We start from the raw sequence: 26211 nt of genomic DNA on the forward strand, positions 1-26211 counted from the left end.
CACTGTGATGGATGTTTCTTTTTGTTTGGTGTTGGTTTATGATTGTGTGTGTTATTGCTTATTTTTATTGCTCTTATTGTTGGACTGTGGGTAATCTTTCATTTCACTGCACATTTATGTGTATGTGACAAATAAAATTGACTATTGACTATTGAAAAATCTATATTCAAACTTCCAAACTGTGAATTTCGACAAAACAAGATGTTAAAGAAGCAATAATACAATTTGATATTCAAGAACAGAATAAACTTTAATAAAGCTTATTTTTAAAAAAGCACATTTTCTTCAGTCAACATGGAAGACTTAATTTCACAGCAAACTTTCTGGCTGTCTCAAATGTTATCCTTCTGCCTGTGAATTAAACTCCATAATTTACCCCAGTAGATAAGATGTAGATGGTCCAGTGGTGCAGCTGGTAGAGCTGCTGCCTCACAGCACCACAGACCCAGGTTCGATGCTGACCTCTGATGCTGTCTGTGTGGAGTTTTCATGTTGTCTTTGTGGCTGCGTTGGTTTCCTCCACATTCCAAAGGCTTGTGGGATGGTAGGTTAATTGGCCTCGCAAATTGCCCCTCATATGTAGCAAGTGGATGCAAGTTAAAGAACACAAAACAAGTGTGAACAGGTGATTGATGGTTGGCAGGGCCTTGGTGGGCTGAAGAGCCCATTTCCATGCAGTACCTCAAAACTAAATTAAATATAGTCTATGCTGTGACTATGCATCTTATGCAAACTGGACTAATTTAGACTAAAGTAATACGTAGTAACTCTTATTAGACACGGAAGACTTTTGTGCATTTCTGATGGAAAGATAAAATCTATCTCAAAACCTAAAATACATCTGAATTTGATGTTAAAATATTACTGCAAGTTTCAAAGAACAAAAGGCACTCCTGATTCTTAAGAACATTGAATTCATGCCAATATATAATAATGCTAGATCAGAGTGCATTTAAAGAATCGATATTCACAGACATTTTTTTAAATTAAGATGCATTGGTTACCATGGAGATCACAGGCATACAAATACAGTCATATCGACACAAAGTATTGACCACAGTGTTTATTTACCCGTTGAGTTTCATGAATAGAGTAAACACGCTTTTCCAGTCCATTATTGTTCTGTTAGTGACAGGTAACCGTGAACTCCTTTCACATGCTAAGAACTACCATGTGTTAAATCTTTCACTTTGTCCATATTGTGATCAATTGCTCCGCTTAAGAACTGCAACCAGTTGCTCTCTGATTCGAGACACACGTGACTGGATCTATGCCAAAGAAGAGAATTAGCTCATGAAACTGAGAAACATGAGAATTAGCTCTGAAGAAGGATCACAATCCAAAAAGTCGCCCATTCCTTCGCTCCAGAGATGCTGTCTGTTCGCCGAGCTACTCCAGCATTTTGTGACTACCAAGCTCATGAAACTGTGGTACTACAAAATACTGAAAAGTGTCCATTGTGTACAAAGTGCCTACATCTTCCAAGTTTAAAAATCAATTATAAATTAAATTAAATGTCATTTTAACATCATTGGCAATGCCAAATAATATTCATTTAACAATGACAACATTACAACCTCCTTTGCCAAATTCAAACTGCTGCTGAATTAAAATCTCCACTCGAGCTCCCTCAACGGTTTTGCCCCATCAGCTAATTCTATTGCACAATAAAAGTCAGTTTTAAATTGGGATGAAAAGGTTGTGTGTGACCTTTATTAGATTAACAGGTTCAACCTGTTCTTATGAGTATAGGCGTGAGAATTGTTGCTGCAGGATTTTAATCTCCAAATTTAAAAAGTACTAACGCGATTAAGAATTCTATCCCTTAATTGTTATGCAATCCCACCAATGCATTTAGAAACCAAATTATCTGGTGAAGAAAATGGTATGAGACCATATAACGTTTACTGACTGATGTGTTTCTTCTCTACATTGTTTTTTTTTAAATGTTTCTCTTCAAGCACATCTTGCAACAGAAGAGAGGCTGAGACAATATGAAAAAGGAAATCTTCCTTTCCCACAACTGATTATCACCAGCATCACTTTTTTTTCCCACATATTTATTCGCTCCATTATCTCTACCATTCCCCTCTGAAATGTACGCTTCGCTGTACCTCAGTTTTTAAAAAGTCTACAGTAACCCTTGTTTTAATGGACCTCTTTATAACGGATTTTGGTCATAGTGGATGAACCTATTGATGGCTGCCAACACCATCCCTGGCTTGCACTGCCTCCTCTGCTGCTGACATCCAGGTCAAATCACCTGGATTCCAGGACAGTTCTGAACCGAGAGAGCAAAGAAGGATCTCAACCCAAAATGTCACATATCCATGTTCTCCGGATGCTGCCTGACCTGCTGACTTACTCCTTTTGTGTATTAACCAGCAACTGTGGTTGTTTTGTTTCTACTATTTATACAATGATTCCGTACACAGTTATAAAGAACAATCGGCAATAACAGACCCCCCCTCCCCCTTCCATGGTCCATAAAAGCGAGGGTTTACTGTACTTAAACTTGATTAATGCCAGTTTTTCCACACTGTCTCCAGGTGATTAACCTCCATCTCCTCCAGCTTTGCATTCCATTAATACCCTCTACTTCCCAGTCCTCCCCAGTCCTTCCCATGTTCACTAACAATACTCCACCATTCTTCCAGACAAATTATCTGGAGTTTTTTTTTTTTAAAGACAGAGCACTTTAATCTTGTGCAATCTACAGATTTTCTCCCTAAGATCTATGGATATTAGTGACCATGTGCCATCCCACACTGACTTGTTGCTGGAGCCTCAGCTATTCAGCAGATACCTTAATGACCCAAACTCATTAAATGAAACAAATTTGTGACATCACATCATTTGAGAAAATTGAATTGAAAATGGGAATACTGGAGGTACACTTCCCACGAAAAATATTTGACTCACTTGGCTATTTCCAGAGATTTTTTCAACACAGAAGCAACCTTCACAGCCTAATACAAAAATAAAATTTGAAAACAATTCAAAATTTAAAAGCTTCCCATTGATCCGCAAGACAATCATGTTAAATGCAACATTTCCCATAGCAAAAGACCGTTCATGTGTTAACCTAGAAGACATTTGAATAGCAGAGATGAGATTCTGAGTTTTAATTCATTCCTTTTGTTTATCAGAAAAATTTAAAAATCAGAACATTTTCTTTAAGAAAAAATGATCCATGTACTCAGTTTAAAAGAAGCAGATTAAATGGCTGTTAACAACCTTTGTCCCCATAATTTTATTTTTAAGTGTGTGAACGCGTCACCAAAGTTTGGCTTCAATTTCAATTCCGCTGATATCCAAATCATCCCAGAATCCATAAGGAATTAAACCGATGGAAAACAGTATGTATTAGTTCACATGGACTAACCTGCACTTCCCCACCATTCACCCACCATGTAGATCTATCACTATTCTAGATTAAAGATGCAGACAGACGAAACAGTGCCTATAACAAACACACACACCCACCCATGCTAATTAAACTAAATGGGATGACATACAGATACATAATACATAGCCCAATTTATTGTTGTATTTCTGTAAACATTACATACTTATGAAATCAATGTACATCAGAATCAACATATTTCAAGATGAGGAGTGCTACTCACATTCATTTGAACAGTGATATAATTCATCGGAGGATAAAGACTCAAGACCAATTCATCAACACTATAAAAAGAGAAAACGTTATCAACACTAGTTTCAAATTAACTCAACAAGTAGTATATTGTTTAAACACCAATAAAAATTATCATAGTTGGATGCATGTCTCAGCAGAAATATGCATTTGGAAAATTAAAATGTATAAAATTTATCACTTTCTGAACCAGTGCCAATTGCTAACACTGAGATAAAGGTTGAATAAAAGGCTTGTGTTACCTGCATCTACCTTTCAAATGAAATCTCAAGCAAAGTCCATTTACAAGCAGGTGATAATCATAAATGTTGATAATGCCACGTGAAAGACTGGTTAGGCCACAACAGCAGCGTGTCTAATTTTGGTCAGCTAACTTCAGTAAGGATAGTAATTTCTTGGAAGATGCGGAAAATAAATCCTATCAGTTCCTGGGGGTAAGGAATTTCAGCTGTAAGACTAAACTGCAGAAGCTAGGATAGTTATTCTTAAAATAAAGGCTACGAGCAAATTTGATCATGACACACAAGATTACGGCTGGTTTGAAAGACACAATGTTGGTTTACAATTAAAAAAATTAAATTGCTGGAGTAACTTAGTAGCAGGGTAGGCAACATCTCTGGAGGCAGATGTTTTGGCTTGGGACATTTCTTTAGATTCATGGTAGCCGGGAGAGAAATCTGGTAAAAAGGTGGGGGTGGGGCAAAGCCTGGGAAGTGATAGGCAGGTGCAGGTAAAGTTTTAATTGACAGGTGAGTAGACAATGGCTAGAGATGAAAAGGAGACATAAGAGTGTCAGATAAGGAGAGAAGAGTGAAATATGAAGGCAGAGGGAAAGATATAGGTGAAAGGGGACAGAGATGGGAATGGGGGGAGAGAGAGATGAGTTAGTGGGTGCACACCAGGGTGGGGCACCAGAAAGAGAAGGGGTGAAAAAAAAAGGATGGGTTGTTACCTAATATTGGAGAAATCAATGTTGGAGAATTTGAATAGGTTGGTTTAAATAGGATAGAGGAAAGATGTTCTCTTCAGTCAGCATCTCCACACAGATTTAACATTTTGGTGATAAAAAAATAGCAGGAAAATGTTTGTAAAATATTTTCTTTTGAGTCCCAAAAATAACTGAATACAGCACAGAAACAGGACCTTCAGCTTACCGAATCTAAGCCGATCATCAACCACATTGACTCCATGTTATTTTGCCCGCATTCCCATCAATACCCCGTCTGAGATTTTGCCACTCACCTATACACAAAAGGCAATTTTCCATTGTCAATGAACCTAGTGATGGCATGGTGGCGCAGTGGTAGAGTAGCTGCCTTATAAGCCCCACGGACACAGGTTCGATGCTGACTATGGATGCTGTCTATGAAGTTTGTACGTTCTCCCAGTTTTCTTTTGAAGCTCCAGTTTCCTCCCACACTCCAAAGACATACAGGTTTGTAGGTTAATTGGCTGGGTAAAATTATAAATTGTCCCTAGTGTGTGTAGGATAGTGGTCGTGTACAGGGATCGCTGGTCAAAGGGCCTGTTTCTGCGCTGTATCTCTAACTAAACTAAACTAAAACTAAGATCATATTAAGTGGTTACATGTATTGTAAGGAGCAAACTGGATGTGAAGGTAATGGAGAAAAATATTAATTACCAAACTACACATTTTGGGGGTGCAGACGAGAGCACGCACACTCTAAATAGACAGCAGAAATCAGGACCAACCCCAAATTGCCAGAGCTGTGAGGCAGCATCTCTATGATCTATGTGACAAACAAAATTAAACTTTTGAAAAGGGAATTGAATAGGCACTTGAGAGAATAGTTTGCAGAATAATGGGGAAAACAGGACTGCCTGTACTCAGCGTCAATCCAGGTTAGATGTTCAGAATGGCTGCCTTCTGTACTATTGATTTTATAATTCCATGAAAACCAGTATAAGTAATATAGCTGTGCCCTCGCAGCTGCGGCTTGCCTGCAGTCCGTTTGTCTTTTGTGTTTTTTGTTGTTTTTGTCTTAATTGTAGTTTAAATATGATGTAGTGTTTGCGGTTGTGTGGTTTGTGGGGGGGGGGGGGGTGGGAACTGTAAAAGTGTCGCTCCCGAACGGAGACCCGACCTTTGTTTTCTGTGTCGTGTCTCCGTTCCCGCTGCGGCCTACCGTCGGCCATGCACCTGGAGCTGGTGGGCTCCGGCTAGGACCACCTGGGCTCTGGTTCGCAGAGCCCGCGGACCGGACTCACCACCTGCGGAGCTGGCTGCCTTCGGAGGTTGCGGGAGCGGCTGCGACGTCTCCGGAGGCTTCGGCGCGGGCCTCCTGGACGTCGGAAGCCCGCAGGCCCCTGGATGGGGGCCGACATCGGGAGCTCCGGCAGCGGCAGCGTCTTCACCCGCCCCGAATCGCGGGGCTTGGGTCGGCCCGCCGCGGACCTTTCACCGTCCGGCGCGGCCTGAAATAGGCCGCGGGATTTTTCTCCGCCCGGCGGGGGCTTCAATGTCAGGAGCCCCAACCATCCCAATGTGGCAACTCCAACAGCCTGACCGTGGGAGAAGACAGCAGGGGAAGAGAAAAATACATTATGGCCTTCCATCACAGTGAGGAGGTGACTGGAGGAGACTCACTGTGATGGATGTTTCTTTTTGTTTGGTGTTGGTTTATGATTGTATGTGTTATTGCATTTTTATTGATTATTTTTATTGGTCTTATTGTTGAACTGCGGGTAATTTTTCATTTCACTGCACATTTATGTGTATGTGACAAATAAATTGACTATTGACTATGAGAAGTCTCAGTTTCCTCTGTAAAATCCTCATTATTTTCTGAACTGGAACAGTACACGTAAGCAAACCTTATGCTTTGTGATGTCCTGGCATGAAAATAATAGAATAATCACCTCACCTGCCCTAAAACTGTCAGAGACTAAATCTACTTCAACAATCGTCATAAACTTATCAAACTCACAACATGCTATTGATCTCCATTAGGATGAATTGCAAATTTGATCAACGGAGAGGACACATGGTAACACAATACAAATTATTCTGATTTGAATAAAATACGGAGCTAAGTATGCAGTGTACTTCAACCTAGAGGGGAGGGAGCTGGAGGGGGGGGGAGGGGAAGTGGGGAGAGAGGGAGGAAAGGGTGCTGTACTAATGCAGGAGGTTTGGGCCCAGTGGGTCCATGGTCTAGTTTAACCTAAATTTTATCATAATTCATGTTCAGTCAGGCTCAAATCATGCAGACACCACCTTGTATTTCATTATTTGCTTGTCACCTGTGTCTACAAAAGCGCAAAACAATAGTTGCAAGAATTTTGTAATCGGCAATTAAAAACCTACCTGGGGCTAATTTCATTGGTGACATCACCCAGATCATCCAGTTGTGTTATGTTTTGCAACGTGTCTGCCTTTCCATGATTTTTAACAGCTTCGGAGACTTTCTTCAAACATGCTTTGGCTGCTTTCAGTAGGCCCAAACAAGGAGCTATGACCCGTTTGTCTTCTTCTGACCAGTAAGTGTCCCGATTTTCTCGCAAGTAGGAATCGTCATCTTCAAAAATGTTACTGAATGGATCTGCATTATCTGCACGTTGAGCCTGCCAATTACACATCACGATTATTTCTACAGCACAGATACATTCAGATCTTCGGAGTAGATTAGCTGTTACAAAATTCAGTTCTCTCAATTACAGTCTTGGTCAGGTATTGTTGATCGTTACATTTACCGCAGGACATGGTCAAATACTCATTAATTAATTGAAGATTGCACAATTCAATAAACGGGCAGCAATGATGCAAGAACGAATTTGAAAGTTGGACCTTTTTCACCAGGTGGTTCAAGGGCACTACTCAGATATGTTAAATACAAATCATTAACTTAATTTTATAATCAGCAAACAGACAATTTAGAATGATAGACATAAGGAACTGCGGATGCTGGAATCTTGAGCTAAACATAAACTGCTGGAGAAACTCAACGTGTCAGGCAACACCTGTGGAGAGAAATGGATGGACAACATCTCTGGTCGGGATCCTTCTGCATCTAGATCACAACATTTTTTCCCCCCTCTTGATTACTTCCAAGCAAAGAAAGTCCTGCTAACTTCCCTACATTCTGAGATTCAAATAACTGCTGCAAAACCATGTAACCTCCCCATGCACACATAATTGGGTTCCATCTTAACTGGAAGCTATCCGTAAACACAGAAATTAGATCAATCTAATAATAGCAACAAATAAATTGCTGGAGGATGTCAGTGGGTTGGGCTGAATCTATGGAGGGAATGGGGCAGACAATGTTTTAGGTTGGGACTCTTTTTCCATCTTTCTGATCTGGATTTCAGCATCTGCAGTTTCTTGGATCTCAGTCAAATAATAGACAATGTGACCACTGGAACATCTAAAGCATCACTAAGCTGAATCCTATTTTACATTTAGTAAGACTATTTACTGTTGCATACCAATTTTACTTTAACCTAGGCCATAAGATTAGTAGTTAAGCTCCGTATTGACTGTAATGTTTCTGGTGTCAAGATAACCAGATGAAAAGAATGTTTTCAGCATTTGATCTGAAAAGAGATCCATAATTGGAGCATGATATTACCTAGGTTACATTCTTATTGATTAGTAAAAGACCTGGATAAAGTAGAAACATAGAAAATAGGTGCAGGAGTAGGCCATTCGGCCCTTCGAGCCTGCACCGCCATTCAATATGATCATGGCTGATCATCCAGCTCAGTAGCCTGTACCTGCCTTCTCTCCATACCCCCTGATCCCTTTAGCAAAAAGGGCCACATCTAACTCCCTCTTAAATATAGCCAATGAACTGGCCTCAACTACCTTCTGTGGCAGAGAATTCCACAGACTCACCACTCTCTGTGTGAAGAAATGTTTTCTCATCTCGGTCCTAAAAGACTTCTCCCTTATCCTTAAGCTGTGACCTCTGGTTCTGGACTCCCCCAACATCGGGAACAATCTGCCCGCATCTAGCCTCTCCAACCCCTTAAGAATTTTATATGTTTCTATAAGATCCCCCCTCAGTCTTCTAAATTCCAATGAGTACAAGCCCAGTCTATCCAGTCTTTCCTCATATGAAAGTCCCGCCATCCCCGGGATCAATCTGGTGAACCTTCTCTGTACTCCCTCTAAGGCAAGAACGTCTTTCCTCAGGTTAGGAGACCAAAACTGCACACAATACTCCAGGTGCGGTCTCACCAAGGCCCTGTACAACTGCAGCAGAACCTCCCTGCTCCTAAACTCAAATCCTCTTGCTATGAATGCCAACATACCATTCGCTTTCTTCACTGCCTGCTGCACCTGCATGCTTGCTTTCAATGACTGGTGCACCAAGACACCCAGGTCACGTTGCCTCCCCTTCTCCCAATCGGTCACCATTCAGGTAATACTCTGCTTTCCTGTTCTTGCCGCCAAAGTGGATAACCTCACATTTATCCACATTATATTGCATCTGCCATGCATTTGCCCACTCGCCTAATCTATCCAAGTCACTCTGCAGCCTCCTAGCATCCTCCTCGCAGCTAACACTGCCACCCAGCTTCGTGTCATCCGCAAACTTAGAGATGTTGCATTCAATTCCCTCGTCCAAATCATTAATATACACTGTAAATAACTGGGGTCCCAGCACTGAGCCTTGCGGTACCCCACTAGTCACTGCCTGCCATTCCGAAAAGGACCCGTTTATTCCTACTCTTTGCTTCCTGTCCGCCAACCAATTTTCTATCCACCTCAACACTGAACCCTCAATACCGTGTGCTTTAAGTTTGTACACCAATCTCCTATGTGGGACCTTGTCGAAGGCCTTCTGAAAGTCCAGATATAACACATCGACTGGTTCTCCCTTATCCACTCTACTAGTTACATCCTCGAAAAATTCTATAAGATTCGTCAGACATGATTTGCCTTTGGTAAATCCATGCTGACTTTGTCCGATGATTTCACCACTTTCCAAATGTGATGCTATCACATCTTTAATAACTGACTCTAGCATTTTCCCCACTACCGATGTTAGGCTAACTGGTCTATAATTCCCCGTTTTCTCTCTCCCTCCCTTTTTAAAAAGTGGGGTTACATTACAGTCCTCAGGAACTACTCCAGAATCTAAAGAGTTTTGAAAAATTATCACTAATGCATCCACTATTTCTGAGGCTACTTCCTTAAGCACTCTGGGATGCAGCCTATCTGGCCCTGGCCCTGGCCCTGGGGATATATCTGCCTTTAATCCATTTAATTTACCTAACACCACTTCCCGACTAACCTGGATTTCCCTCAGTTCCTCCATCTCATTAGACCCCCGGTCCCCCGCTATTTCCAGCAGACGGTTTATGTCTTCCTTAGTGAAGACAGAACCAAAGTATTTGTTCAATTGGTCTGCCATCTCCTTGTTCCCTATGACCAATTCACCTGTTTCCGACTGCAAGGGACCTACATTTGTCTTAACTAATCTTTTTCTCTTGACATATCTATAAAAGCTTTTGCAGTCAGTTTTTATGTTCCTTGCCAGTTTTCCCTCATAATCTATTTTCCCTTTCCTAATTAAGCCCTTTGTCCTCCTCTGCTGGACTCTGAATTTCTCCCAGTCCTCTGGTATGCTACTTTTTCTGGCTAATCTGTATGCTTCATCTTTTGTTTTAATACTATCCTTGATTTCCCTTGTTAGCCACGGATGCACTACCTTTCCTGGTTTGTTCTTTTGCCAAACTGGGATAAACACTTGTTATAGTTCATCCATGCGACCTTTAAATGCCTTCCATTGCATGTCCACCGTCAACCCTTTCAGCATCAATCGCCAGTCTATCTTGGACAATTCACGCCTCATACCCTCAAAGTTACCTTTCTTTAAGTTCAGAACACTTGTTTCTTTATTGACTTTGTCACTCTCCATCCTAATGAAGAACTCTACCATATTATGATCACTCTTGCCCAAGGGGCCTCGCACAACAAGACTGCTAACTAACCCTTCCTCATTACTCAATACCCAGTCTAGAATGGCCTGTTCTCTCGTTGGTTCCTCGACATGTTGGTTTAGAAAACCATCTCTCAAACATTCCAAGAAATCCTCTTCCTCAGCACCCCTGCCAGTTTGGTTCACCCAATCTATATGTAGATTGAAGTCACCCATTATAACTGCTGCACCTTTAGTGCATGCATTTCTAATTTCCTGCTTGATGCCATCCCCAACCTCACTACTGCTGTTAGGTGGCCTGTACACAACTCCCACTAGCGTTTTCTGCCGCTTAGTGTTTCTTAGCTCTACCCATATCGATGTGGAGAGGATGTTTCCACTAGTTGGAGAGTCTAGGAGCAGACGGCACAAAGGAGAATGGGGTTGAGAGGGAAAGGTAAATCAGCTATGATTGAATGGTGGAGTAGACTCGATGGGCTGAATGGCCTAATTCTCCTATGATTCATGAACTTTTTCAGAAATTACAGGTTCTTTTGTAATGCATCACGTAATTCTTTTGTTTTCATTAAATGTTGCTATTTACTGATCTGCAACGCTGAGCATCAAATTCTTAAGTTTTGTTCGACTTTAGCCTAGTGAAAAACACGGAAATATGCAAAAAGCGCGGAAAATGGATTTTTAAAACGCCGAAATCCGCGGAAACTTCACATGCCTGATTCTGAGAACTAAATAGCCCTTAATTCTCCAGAATTTAGATGAATGAGAACATAGATTTTTCATTTAAAACAGACTGAATTTCCTTTAATGTCTGGAAAACTAAAGGTTATAGAGATAGTACTGGAAAATGGCGCTGAGCAGGAGCAGTGATCGCAACCAACTCCTACTTTGTTAAGTGCCATGGTAACCGCTAAAGCGTAATCCTTGCTGCCACCAAGTGTTCAAAATAAAAAGCTTAGAGATCTACTCTTTTAAGCTTCTTTCTTGACATGATGGCAGTTCACAGACGAAAACCCATCCAGCTCAACATCACATATGATTTGTGTGCCAGCGGCTTTTGTTGAAACCTAAAGCAACTAAATAGCTCCACTCCAGAGGACACAAATGTCAACAATTCTTCTAAACTCTTAGAAGTAACATTATTTGGACGAGCAATAGAAATAAGAAGCTATAATAAACCATATTAGGGCACTCCCTAATCCAGTAACTCAACGAAATCAATAAGGTTTCAAAATCAGATTGTAAATTAAAGAAAACATTTTTTAATAAAATAAAATTTGACAAAAACATCTTAAAAAACTTATTGGAACTTCGGCCTTTGCTGGAATTTGCAACTTAATTAAGGAGAAAATTAAGGAGGGAAACATTTGACCTCAGCAATAGGAATATTATTTTACATGTTTCCAAAAACTGTGCTTTGTGTGTTCATGGAACAAAATAAGCTTAATGGCATAACTTTAAAGGGTGACTGGATCGATAAATGTGAGAGTGCCTGTTCAAAAGTTTTAAAGATGGTAGGATAAATTAAAGTTTTTAAAAAATCGAAGATACACCCTTTTAGAAACAAAAGTGCAGAATACAAAGGGAAGGAATATGACAGTATACAATTCCAAATATTGCACATTAGGAACAAGGACAAAACCTTAAATGGTGCAAAAAATTACCACAATTGTACCGAGAATTTGAGACTTCAGTGTCATGTACAAAATTGTTCCCTTTAGAACAGAACAGCTTAATAAACGCGTGTAAACATGTTGAGAGCTTTGACTGTTTGGAAACATTAAACACAGAGAATCTATTTTTTGCAGCAGAAGGCTCAGTAACACAAACTCAAAGTTTAAGACAACTGGGAAAAGATCTATAAATATCAGGTTGTTATAAATTTGAATGCACACAGTCTGAAATGATGGCAGAACAAGTTCCAGAGAGAATTGGATAAATATTAGAAATGGTCACAAAAAAATGACAGTGTGGAACCATTCGACAACTCTTTACAAGTGGTTGATCAAATGAAAAAAGTAATGCCCTAAGGACCAATCTGTATGTGCAGCCAGAAAGTATGCACAAGCTCCAAAATAAATACTTTTCAGCAGTAGTCTCCAAAGAAACAGACTTTCTTATTGGATAATTCAACGAAGAGTTAGATGAAAGTCTTGTGTATGTCTCCATCATTAAAGAAGGGGTACTTGCTGCCTAGGCAGGTTTGAAGGTGGGTGAAAACCTAGCACTGGATGGGACTTATTCCATGCTGCTATGGGATGCAAGGGAAGAAATTGCTGGTGCGCTGGCTGAGATTTTGAAATCTTCACTGGATACAAGTGAGGTACCAGATGACTGGAGGGCAGTAAATGGTTCAAGAAAGATGTTGGGATATTTATTGTTAATAGTATGGGAGGAATATGTGGGAGGCATGATTGCTAAGCTCACATATGATATGAAGATGGGCAAAGTTGTTGATATTGTAGAAGGTAGTCTTAGACTGCTGAGAGTTATTGATGTTTTGGTAAAATGGACTGAAAATGGCAGATTTGGTTTAATCCAGGCAAATGTGAGGTAATGTATTTTGAGGCTAGGTCATGCATCATGTATTGTGTATTGACAAAGAGGGACCTCAGAGTGCAAGTCATTCTGTAAAGGTGGCAACACAGATAGAAAACACGTTTAGGAAGATATGCAAGATACTGGCTTTCATTAGTCAGGCACCCTCCCCCCATCTTTCTTTCCCGTGCTCCAATCAGTTTGGAAGAAGGGTCCCGGTCAGAAATGTCATCTGACCATTTCCTCCAAGACGCTGCCTGACCCGCTGAGTTCTTCCAGCACTTTGGGGGTTTTTTTTACTCAAGATTCCAGCATCTGCATTATCTTGTGTCTTCATTAGTCAGTGTTGATTGCAGAAGTAGGGAGGTAATGCTCCAACTTTATATAACCTTGGTCAGACCTCAGAAGGGCTACCGTGTGCAGTTCTGGTCACCAAGGTATAGCAAGGAAGTGATAGCACTGGAAACAATGCAAAACAGATTCATCAGAATGCTGCCTAGAATGTGGTAAATTCAGTTATGAGGAGTGACAGGAGAAGTTAGGAATTTTCTCCCTAGAGCAGAGGAGTTTAAAAAGACACAATTGAGATGTTGAAAATTATGAGGGATATGCAGTAGAATACAGGAAACATTCTCCTGCATCAAAGATAGATAAAACCAGAAAACATGGGATTAGGGTAAAGGGGAAGGAGACCCAGAAGTTAAGAGGGGACATTCTTTACTCAGAGCATGGGAAGTAGCTATAAGGCACTGCCTGAGAGAGGTTGAAGCTGGGTCACTGGCAGCATTTAAGAAGCATATAAAACACTTGAATAACAAGCATAGAGCGATGGACAAGGTATTGGGTAACAGGGGTAACCCACTGTCAGTATGGATAGGTTGGGCCAAATGTCCCCTTGCTATGCTGGGGGATGAAATAATCCTATCATTTATGTTCTATGAAGTATAGTTTTTAAATCAATTTTATTCATATATAGAAGTTATAACATGGAAGCAGGCTGACAGCACATTGGTCCAAAAAAGCATTTATGTTGTATCAAAGCAACAATTCCATGCACATTATTCTTACAACTGTTCAACTCCTTTACATTCAAATTTATACCCAATCTAATCTTCGCATTGCTTCTACCTCAACTTCAAATCCTACAAATACAATCCACATCTTGAATAGTCCAATCACCACCTTTAAGTTTTTAACTCTGTAGATGCTCTTTTCCACTCAAATACAGGTTTCAACATTTTTTCACTTTTAATTTGACTATATTCCACTGGACTGTGCAATACTCAAATAAAAACACCTAATTTTCCAGGTAATTCAATTTTCCCATATCAGAGAGCAATTCTGAATATTCCTTCTCTATCTGCAATATCCTTAAAAAAATGCACACTCATCAAAATGATTTCTTAAATTTATGCTATTTAGACTGCACCTGTTTCATTTCTTCCAAAGCATCTTCTACAATAGCATAATAAGTGGACATCAGGGATAGCACAGCTGCATGATTATCTATGGGGAAGTTCAAAACAGATTAGTGTGTCAGACAGGTTCAATTAAGCTAGGCAAACCTGACAAATATCACAATCACAATGCTATTTTTGACAGAGGCATGTGTACGTAAAAATCACACAAAGATACACATATAACCAATATTCAAAATTACATTTTAGTAGAACTTATGTCTTAAAAAACAAACTTATGTCTTCAAAACCTTTTAGTAGAACTTATGTCTTAAAAACCAAACAATCTGCACAATCAGGTGACATGTTGTAAAAATGTTTGCAATACAATACGCAAGGGTTTCAAACTTAAACACTAATAAGAGTAAAATTTTAGAATAAAAAAACATAAAATGCTAAAAAACACATCTATTATGACATGGACCTGTGTCTGATGTAGTCAAATGTCCATGGTACAAAGGATATATTAAAAAGTCAAGCATTCCAAACAAATTTCCATTCAAATAGGTTGACAGCCTTGGAAAAATACCAAATGTGTACGAACTTTGTCGCTTGCTTACAATAACAATGAAATCTTTGCAGAGACATGGATAATTAGAAAGTGCGATAGATGAACACGAGAGATGTGAAATGTTGAGCTTTACCGAAGTTTCCCTGAAACTAATAAGATGAATAAAGTGTCCAATATACCAAAAGTTCTTTCCTGCTTGTTTTCCAGATCACCATTTTCCATCGGCCTTCTGATGGAGAAACACTTTGGATTGCAATTTGAAATCTGCATTACCTTTTGGTATCTTGGAAAACCGGTCACAAGCCTCCCAGACTCCACCCGTGGATGTCAGTTGGTCCTGGGATAAACTGAAACAAAAAAAATACACTTACAAATCAGGCAAAGGTACAATTTGATATTGAACACTATTAGAAACTACATTGTACCCAAATTATTAGCAATTTTATTCACAAAGAAAATTCCCTCATATACACATCAGTGCGAAGCTTTTGAAGGTAAATCGTAATAGAATTGAATGCATTAAAAGCACACACACACCGCAGCAGCTAAATTGAAATGAATCTAGTTTGAACCTAGAGCATCCTTTTACTTGGTATTTTGAGAAAATTAGATAATTTTATGCATATATATTTTAATCCAATTGTTTTCAGATTTGTTTTATACACAGCGCGTTTGTTGAGTGACAGAATTTATTATATTAAAGACCAAAAAGTTTCAAATGCAAGATTAATTAATTATAGATGAATCGGCAAATAGTTTCTCCATTAATACTGATTGTTTTTCAGTGAATCTCACAGTCTAACCAATGTCAACAATAATATATTACTTAAAAGACTATCTTTGAAAGGTAAAAGAAAGAATCAAAGCTTGTTAAAGAATGAATAAGATTTCTCAAGTTGACAAGTTTGAAAGCTTGGTCCAATTTATATTTGATTTCTCTGCATCCCCCATCACATCCCATTCCTTATCCTCTGACCACATTTTCTCATGTATCACAGCCAACAAGTAGCAAATTACAAATTCTAACATTAAATCAGATTTTACATTGCCAACTTTTTTTTAAGACCTTTCAGCATTTCAGACTGATTACTTGAAACTACTTTTTCTCATCTGCTGCTTTCTAAAAACTAAGAATCAAAATACAGAAAGGGAACAATACAATCACGTATTTCAAGTGGTTGCCCTCGCTCCAACAAAGTATGCTGATACCATGCAACCATTCATGTAAACAACATATCGGTGACAATTCTGAGCTTGATGTTGTTTGCCACTTTAATTACCAATCACATAATAATACCGATCTATAAACCTTTAGCTTCCTGTACTGTTACCAAGCCCATTGAAAATTTAACGCATGGCACCTCATCTTACATTCAGATATGTTGCGGTATTCTGCACTCAATATTTTATTGTAAAAAACAAAAACACACAAAGTGCTGAAGTCACTCAGCAGGCCCGGCAGCATCTCTGGAGGATATGGATAGGTAACGTTTCGGGTTGGGTGCCTTTCTTCTGACTGAATGTAGTTGGGGGGGAAAGCTGGAAAAGTGGCGGGGGCGGACTAAGCCTGGAAAGTGATAGGTGGATACAGGTGAGGGTGGTATTTTGATTTGCAGATGGGTGTATAATCGCTAGAGATTTAATAAGAGACAAATGTATGCAAGATATGAGGTATGAATTGTGAAGCCAGAGGAGGGGATATAGGTGGAAGGGCATGGACGGATGGGGTGGGGGGGGGGGCAGAATTATGGGCGAAATGGGTGCGCATTCAGATGGGCACAGGGAGAAAATAAGGGAAGGTGGTGGTGGTTGTTACCTAAAATTGGAGAATTCAATGCCCATACTGTTGGGTTGTAGGCTTCCTACACACCTTCAGATTTTCAACACAAATGCATAGATTTAGATGAGATTTAAAGATTAGAACCTTTGAAGTGGTGTGCTCAGTATCACATTCAATAGTTGAATAACTCCCTCCGCTATGTCCATGGTGGCATCTCGAACTAATCGACGTAAAGTCAAGCCTGAGATTAAAAGAAATCCTGTTATAAAAACATCCACATTTACCCTTGATCTAGTTATTTTCTATCCATTTTTGTATTTTAGCTAAACAACATAAATCATACCAAAGATTTCAAGTACAGCTAGTTCTGCTATAAAACAACAGTTTATTAGAAAGATGCCTGGATTAGAGGGTATTAACTACAGGGATATGTTGAACAGATTTGAATTCTTTTCTCTGGAATGCCAGAAGTTGCAGGGAGCCCTAATACAAGTATATGAAATTATGAGAGCCATAGATAGGGTAGAGAGCCAGAATCTTTTTCCCAGATTGTCCCCTTTTCTTCTATTTAAAAAAAAAACTTTCCAAGCTTTGGCCTGTCCTCCTCTCTTCCAGCTTTCCTGACAATCAGTCAGAAGGTAGGTCCTGGCCCAAAATGTCATCTGTCCATGTGTCTCCATGCTGTCTGATGTGCTAAATTACTCCAGCATTTTGTTGTTTTTTAATATAAACCAACATCTGCAGTTCTTTGTTTATAGTTCTGCGATAGCATGTTTCCATGAAACTAATTGAATATAACACAACAGATAAATTAGAGAACACTATTTATATTATACAGGCCAAATTGGTTATAACACGATTTTGACTGAGAACTGGAATCACTTTAAAGTTATTTTGGAAATTGACCAGCAGAAATAAAACAGTCTTGGTAAAAAACAGTCCAAGAAAGAAAAAATGTTTCCATTGTCTCTTAAGAACACAACCTACCAGTTTCAATGCGGGTGGACATTGAAATTGACAGGCAATCCCTTCTACTGATGCTTGAACAATGTTACTCTAATAAACAATGCAACATACAACCTTGAGTATTTTTAGCTTGCGGTAATAGAAATAAATGTATAGCTATTTTAAAGATTTTTTTAAAATTCTGCTGGGAAAAAATACAATGTTATTGCAAGTCTGAGACTTTCCAGCTCCTAGCCCACTATTTACCCTTTGGCACAATTGTTTTAATAATAGACGTTTCCCAACCACGAGGCTTCTTAATGCGACTATCACGTTGTATCACTACCTATATGTGGTAAAATATATTTTAAGTAATTCATCCAAAGAATTATTTTAAAGGACAAAGTTAATTTATAAAATACTGTTTTAATAGATTATCTCTTCTATTAAGCATTCTAATGCAGAATTGCTCAAGATTATCAAAATGTTGCATTATTTCCGATATCTACTATCACCCGAGACATCACCTTATCAGTCTGTACTGTTGTAGTTTTTGACAGTGACAAGAATATTCCTGCAAACACTGTTCACTTAATGGAAGATTCTAAAACACAAATTAGTGGTTGCATTATTAAGCTAAATGCACAATTTTTTTAACAAAATTGCAAATAAGTAAACAATTATTTGTGGTAATTCATCTTCGGGGAAATGTAGATCTTATTGAAACGTATAAGATTATTAAGGGGTTGGACACGTTAGAGGCAGGAAACATGTTCCCAATGTTGGGGGAGTCCAGAACAAGGGGCCACAGTTTAAGAATAAGGGGTAGGCCATTTAGAACTGAGATGAGGAAAAACTTTTTCAGTCAGAGAGTTGTGAATCTGTGGAATTCTCTGCCTCAGAAGGCAGTGGAGGTCAATTCTCTGAATGCATTCAAGAGAGAGCTAGATAGAGCTCTTAAGGATAGCGGATTCAGGGGGTATGGGGAGAAGGCAGGAACAGGGTACTGATTGAGAATGATCAGCCATGATCACATTGAATGGCGGTGCTGGCTCGAAGGGCCGAATGGCCTCCTCCTGCACCTATTGTCTATTGTATCAATTCAGTTTCTGAAAATGAAATGTCAACCTCCTATTCAGTAGTTTCATATACACTTACTTTATAGTATGCCGTTAGTGTTTTGTTTTGACATCCATTCCATATTTTCACAATTTTGGCTTTTGAAAAGCCACCTGCTGTTTCCTTTGTTATTAATTTCAGAATCTTTCTTTGCATTAATGTCTCGACAATCTTCACCCGTTTTAAATGAATATTTTTCTTTATCAATATATTCTTCACAGTTGCCACAGCAAATAAATCACAAAGTACAGGTAACTAAGAAATTATTTGGATGCCAACCTAGATGGATTATGGTCAAGGTTCGGAAACCATGAATACCATGCTAAAATTTTTGGAGATTAATAATAAGCTTTTAATATTTAGTAAAATGGTGTCAAGACAACAACCTCTCCTTCAATGTCAACAACATGATGAGATAAAGGCCTTTCAAGTGTTGATAAGGGCCTTTCAAGCGTTCTTGAGGTACTGCAATAGTATAATCAATCAAATTGTTTTGGTGTATCATAGGCTTATGAGAGGATCATTCAATATTCTGATAACAGTGGGAAAGACACTGTTACTGATTTTGGTGGTACATACTTCCAAACTTTTGTATTTTCTGCACAATGGAAGAGGAGAGAAGAGGGGATGATTAGTGTGCACATTGTCTTTAATTATGTCAGCAACTTTCCCACGGCAGTGTGAAGTGTAGGTGGCATTGGTGTGCTTTCTTGTCTGTAGCTTCAATGTGGTTGGTCCAGGCCCAATTGTCGGTGATATTTACGTCTAAGGATTTGAAATTCGCAACCAAATTCACTTTGGCAACATTGATGCTGACTGGGGCATGTTCAGTGCCCTCCATAATGTTTGGGACAAAGACCCATCATTTACTTATTTGCCTCTGTTCTCCACAATTTGAGATTTGTAATAGAAAAAAATCATGTGGTTAAAGTGCACATTGTCAGATTTTATTAAAGGCCATTTTAAAACATTTTGGTTTCACCATGTAGAAATTACAGCTGTGCTTATACATAGTCCCACCAAAATCAGGAACAGCTTCTTTCCCGCTGTTATCAGACTACTGAATGATCCTCTCATAAACCTATGTTAAACCAAAACAAGGATCTGATTGATTATACTATTGCAGTACCTCAAGAACACTTGAAAGGCCCTTATCTCATCAACCTTCGCCCAGGGGCTCTGGATGTTTGAAGCATTTATAATCTGACAGCAAGGCATCTTAAGTTGGAAACTCAAGCAAATTGATTTCTGTGTGCTTCTAAGACAACAAAAAGAGCACTAATTTTGTCCTGTCAAACATCTGTGAAAAGAACTGCACTTGGAATAAAATTAGACTGTGTGAACTCAATTTGCATCGGAGCGATGTAGTGAGATTTCCATGCTTGTTATACTGCAGATGAGGACTTCATCCTACCAGGACACCATATATATTAACAAAAGCACCTCTATAATTTTAAGCCTTTGCATTTTTTACACTGAGCAACAGAACAATTGCTTATATCAACTAAAAATTACAAATATAAAACAAAGGCCATATTTCTGCCCCAAGCATATATTCACTACAGCATTGGTAACATTTAAATGCATGAATTTGGAGTCTTGTCAGTACCACTTGCCTCGACTCTTTGGTAACCAGTAATACACACTGGCTACATTAAGGATACTCTTCTGAATTTCAGCAGTGAGCTTCTGGCAGTCCTAGCACAAAAAAAATCAATAAGTACAATTTGGTTGTACCTCAGCGATTGCAGAGATCATAATCTGAATCTTAACCTATGCACTTACTTGTGCAGGTGGCAGAGGTGGCTTTGAAAAAGCCAAACTCAGCTTTGTGGCTTCCTGAGATACTGCTTTGAAACACTCACCTGGAAGAAAAAGAGATAAGGGTCACACAATTTTTTGTGAAACTACATCTTGTAGTGTCAGCACATCTAATGAAAAAAGGGAGGTTATTACCTAAAAATCTTCAAACCTAGATTTATTATTGAAGCAGAAACGTTACTACTTTTCATGCAAATATCCTCCACAAACTTACATCCCCATTCACAATAAGTATTTCACTATATTTTACATGCTCTTAGAACGTAGGTAAAGTTAAACTGTAGGAGAAAATGCCATAATAACATTGCTAAGACGTTGTGAATCATAACATGATTTAAATAGCAATCTGCTTGCAGTCCATTGAAAGCTATCTTTTCAAAAATTAAATCTGCTTATTTAAAATTAAACTTTATATTATTATAAAATATTTAGGATCTGGATAGTTCTGCGTGGTGTTGGATCCACTGTGCAATTTAGTCAAAGTCAATTGACTCACCACAATTGACTTACAAAATTGAGCTGAGCACAAATACTGAGAATGGAAACTCATCTTAATGTTTCAAAGCAACAAAAAGTTTGGAAGTACGGATAAGCAAACTAATTTCCACTGCATCTTTCACGTTTTGTCTTGTTATCTTTCCTGTGCTTGTAAAACACATAAAAATATACCTTATTCAAAAACTTAAACACCCTTTTTGGTGTATTAATTGGCAAATTCAAAATTTATCCTCCACCATATTTCAACTTATCGTATCTGTGGAGAACACTGAAAGTTACATAGATACTCTATACCATTCACAATCTCTTCCTGCATTTTTATATTAAATACCAGACCTAGAGTTTTCCAGAAGAATTGCAAGTCAAAATCTTCCAATTTCCACGATTCTCCCTCTGTAAAGAGAAAAGATTGCATTAATATACTACTTTAGATTCACAAAATAGAAATGACAATGCAACACATTAAAAGCCATTCATACCAAACTATCTAATTTCTGTCATGGGGGCAAGAGTTCATACCTCAACTCATTGTCTCTTCCTCATCTTACTCTTGCATCCCACACTGGCATTTAGTGGCACTTGAATTGCCCGTCTCCATACTTAGAACACAAAAGGAGCAAGAGTTGTTAATGTTTGGTTTAAGTTCAGCAAAATGCTGGCTGTAAGAGATGAATCTTAGATCCTGACCCATACATACACCACTCAAAACGTGGGGCATCTTGTAACTCGCTCAGCATCATCCTTCACTCCATTTTTTTATCTCTGAAGATTCTGTTCTATAGACAATAGACAATAGGTGCAGGAGTAGGCCATTCAGCCCTTCGAGCCAGCACCGCCATTCAATGTGATCATGGCTGATCATTCACAATCAGTATCCCGTTCCTGCCTTCTCCCCATACCCCCTGACTCCGCTATCTTTAAGGGCTCTATCTAGCTCTCTCTTGAAAGCATCCAGAGGCAGAGAATTCCACAGATTCACAACTCTAAGTGAAAACGTTTTTCCTCATCTCTGTTCTAAATGGCCTACCCCTTATTCTTAAATTGTGGCCCCTGGTTCTGGACTCCCCCAACATTGGGAACATGTTTCCTGCCTTTAGTGTGTCCAATCCCTTAATAATCTTATATGTTTCTATTAGATCCCCTCTTATCCTTCTAAATTCCAGTGTATACAAGCCTAGTCACTCCTGTCTTTCAACATATGACAGTCCTGCCATTCCGGGAATTAACCCATGAACCTACACTGCACTCCCTCAATAGCAAGAATGTCCTTCCTCAAATTTGGAGACCAAAACTGCACACAGTACTCCAGGTGCGGTCTCACTAGGGCCCTGTACAACTGCAGGACATCTTTGCTCCTATACTCAACTCCTCTTGTCATAAAGGCCAACATGCCATTAGCTTCCTTCACTGCCTGCTCTACCTGCATGCTAACTTTAAGTGACTGATGAACAAGGACACCCAGATCTCTTTGTACTTCCCCATATTCTAACTTGACACCATTCAGATAATAATCTGCCTTCCTGTTCTTACCACCAAAGTGGATAACCTCACATTTATCCACATCAACCTGCATCTGCCATGCATCTGCCCACTCACACAACCTGTCCAAGTCACCCTGCATCTTCATAGCATCCTCCTCACTGCCACCCAGCTTTGTGTCATCCGCAAATTTGCTAATGTTACTTTTAATCCCTTCATCCAAGTCATTAATGTATATTGTAAATAGCTGCGGTCCCAGCACCGAGCCTTGCAGTACCCCACTAGTCACTGCCTGCCATTCTGAAAGGGACCCGTTAATCCCTACTCTTTGTTTCCTGTCTGCCAACCATTTTTCAATACCATGTGCTCTAATTTTGCCCACTAATCTCCTATGTGGGACCTTAAAGGCTTTCTGAAAATCCAGGTACATTACATCCACTGGCTCTGCCTTGTCCATTTTCCTAGTTACATCCTCAAAAAATTCCAGATGATTAGTCAAGCATGATTTCCCCTTCGTAAATCCATGCTGACTCAGAACGATCCTGTTACTGCTATCCAAATGTTCTGCAATTTCTTCTTTTATAATTGACTCCAGCATCTTTCCCACCACTGATGTCAGGCTAACTGGTCTATAATTTCCTGTTTTCTCTCTCCCTCCTTTCTTAAAAAGTGGGATAACATTAGCTGCCCCCCAATCAACAGGAACTGATCCTGAATCTATAGAACATTGGAAAATGATCACCAATGGGTCCACGATTTCTAGAGCCACTACCTTAAGTACCCTGGGATGCTATTTGACATTCCTCAATTCCTCAACAGTCCTATACTGTTTGACATTCCTCAATTGCCTAAATATCACCCATATCCTCTCACACGTCTATTACCATGACTAATCACACACATAACTAAAGCCAAGCCTCTTCGCACTGGATACTCATGGATAAACAGCCAAAGTTTACCCCGTGTAATTCACAAAGACACTGTGACCAACAGGACCTATTCCAAATGATGGCAGCCAGTTAATCAGAAACTCAAAATCAAGTGTGCAATCTTTTAATTGTTTTTTGTAAATGGCTTTTAAAATAGGAAAGTTGCATACATGCATCATTATGAACAAGAAATCATCTCAAATCTCCAAATATGACATCATAAACTTGTTAGATCTGGATTTTAAGGCAAAAATTAACACCTAGCTGAAGGAAAGTATATCTCTTAATTCCCTCTACAAGCTCCAACAGGTTAAAATAAAGCAATGTTTTATTGTCACAGGTACTGAATTTAATTGTTCCATTTCAGTGCATATGATAATAAAATACTCTTGAAGCGAGGACTTTATTTCTTGAAGTGCAGGAGGCTGAGGGGTGATCGCATAGACGTGTACAAGATTATGATGGGGAATAAATAGGGTAAATGCATAGCATCCTTTACTCGGAGTAGGGGAATCAAGAACCAGAGAACATAGGATTCAGGTGAGAGGGGAAAGATTTAATAGGAAACTGAGGATCAAGTTTTGCCACAAAGAGAGTGGTGGGTATATTGAATGAGCTGCCAGAGCAGGTAGTTGAAGCGGGTATGACAACATTTAAAGGACATTTGGACAGGAACGGATAGAAAAGGTTTAGAGGGATACTAGCACAGATGGGGCATATCGGTTGTCATGGGCAAGAGAGCCTAAGAGCCCGTTCTTGTACTGTATGACTTTGAGCTTGCAAGTCGGAAATGCGGCCGTGAAACGTGTTTTCACGCGGCTAATGATGCCGGCAGAGGTAGGTTGTTCCACAGAAATAGAGAGTCTGGAGAAGCCTTTAAAATCTTGTTTTGCTATTCTTAATAATAAAGATGATATCCTATCACGAATGGCATGTCTCCAGATAAGATTCACAAAATGGACATCACATCTAGAATGCATTCTCCCTTGGCTCAAAGTGTCAAGATTTCAGCTGGTGTCAAGGACAGTCACCTGCAGCAGCACTGCAGCAACTGACAAATCCATCCCTCAACATGGTCTCCCAACTGCTTGAGTATGTTTGGAGAGTACATGTACATTTGGGCAGTACATTTAAAAGATATTTGGACAGGTACATGGATTACAAAGGTTTCGAGAAATATGAGCCAAACACGGGCCAAAAGGACCAGAGTAGATGGGCCTTCTTGGTTAGCAGAGGCAAGTTGGGCCGAAGGGCAGGTTTCCATGCTATGACGCTATAACTCACCAACCTATCACTTGCCAGGCCTTGCCCTGCCCCTCCTCTCTTCCATCTTTCTTCCCACTCCACACCACAATCAGTCTGAAAGCCTGACCCAAATGTCACCCGTTTTCCAGAGATGCTCACTGACCTGCCGAGTTACTCCAGCACTGTGTCTTATTTGTAAACCAGAATCTGAATCTATGGCAGAGTTGGCTTGAGGGGCTATGTTGTTTACTTCTCCTAAACCTTCCCCACACCAGGGCAGGTGACCAAATGCTGAATCAAAATAATGTTTTAAACAGCACCTTGAGGAAAGATGCAGAGAGACAGGTGTTTAAGTAGGAAATCCTAAACATCTCAGCTGCCAATAGTGGAGCAAATGTACAAGTTAGAAAATCTCTCGAAAGGTTGTAGGGCTGTTGTGGTGCCGAAAGTCACCTGGCTACATGATTAAGCATTTTAAATGTAAAGCATTCCAACATCAGCAACAAAAGATAAATAATTGACACAGGATTGACCGGAGAGTTAGATTTAAGGATTCACCATCCTTAAGGATTTAAGGAGCACAATTGTATCTCTAAATCTAAATAATTGTCAATAAGTTCAGGTTACAGACAGTGGAAAGATGACAGGTCGGCCAGGAAAGCTTTGGCATGGCACAGCACAGTCAGCTTACAACAAAGACGCAAGGTGAGATATTTCACGAAGTCAACTTGACAGTCGTACATTAGATTTCAGTGTAGAAAAGTAATATAATGGTGGCGTTGAAGCCGATGGCCGGGATAGTTCAGCACGATCCTCATTTGACACGGGCTGAAGGAGTCTATGGAGTCCCCGGCACCGTGGAGCTCGCAGACACTGGCTTCACCTCACCGGGAGCCTGGAGCAGGAGTGTCTATTCCAGGTAGAGACCCACATCAGCAACCCCTTCAATACTGCAGCAACTGCAGCAGCAGCAGCGGCAGCAGCGGCGGCCATGATGACCACCACCACCACCACCAGGCCTGTACCCGGACCCGGCTCCTCCTTCCTGATGGCCTAGAGCTGCCACTCGACCAGGAGCCGCCCGCACTCACCTCGCAGCTGCGATGCCACTTCCCGCAGTCCCTGCACCAGATTCCGCAGCGGCAGCCGCAGGTCATCCGCGCGATTCGAGGCCTCCATCACTTGCTGCTCCTCCATTTTGTCCAAAGGTACTAGAGGAGCAAGATGGACCCACTCCGTTGGATGCGCCTATACTGAAGTGTAGTCCGCCATTTTAGTAAGCAAACCCCGCCTCTCGCAGTGTAATCAGTGTTGTGGGGGTAC

The 26211-nt window shown here is 39.9% G+C and overlaps 1 protein-coding gene across 1 annotated transcript; it reads right to left on the reverse strand.

Moving 5' to 3' along the window:
• Positions 1-261: 261 nt before the first annotated feature.
• Positions 262-26123, reverse strand: ccndbp1 (cyclin D-type binding-protein 1). The gene is made up of 11 exons (XM_078419328.1): positions 25980-26123; positions 21572-21628; positions 20702-20781; positions 20533-20614; positions 16997-17093; positions 15346-15419; positions 14534-14610; positions 6987-7243; positions 3630-3690; positions 2923-2969; positions 262-1268 (listed from the first exon to the last, which is right to left on the reverse strand). Exons 1-11 carry the CDS (start codon positions 26083-26085, stop codon positions 1160-1162), a joined length of 1047 nt encoding a protein of 348 aa, XP_078275454.1. The 5' UTR covers positions 26086-26123; the 3' UTR covers positions 262-1159.
• Between the last annotated feature and the right edge of the window lie 88 nt (positions 26124-26211).

The sequence above is a fragment of the Rhinoraja longicauda genome, chromosome 22 (assembly GCF_053455715.1).
Source record: "Rhinoraja longicauda isolate Sanriku21f chromosome 22, sRhiLon1.1, whole genome shotgun sequence".
Taxonomy (NCBI): domain Eukaryota; kingdom Metazoa; phylum Chordata; class Chondrichthyes; order Rajiformes; family Arhynchobatidae; genus Rhinoraja; species Rhinoraja longicauda.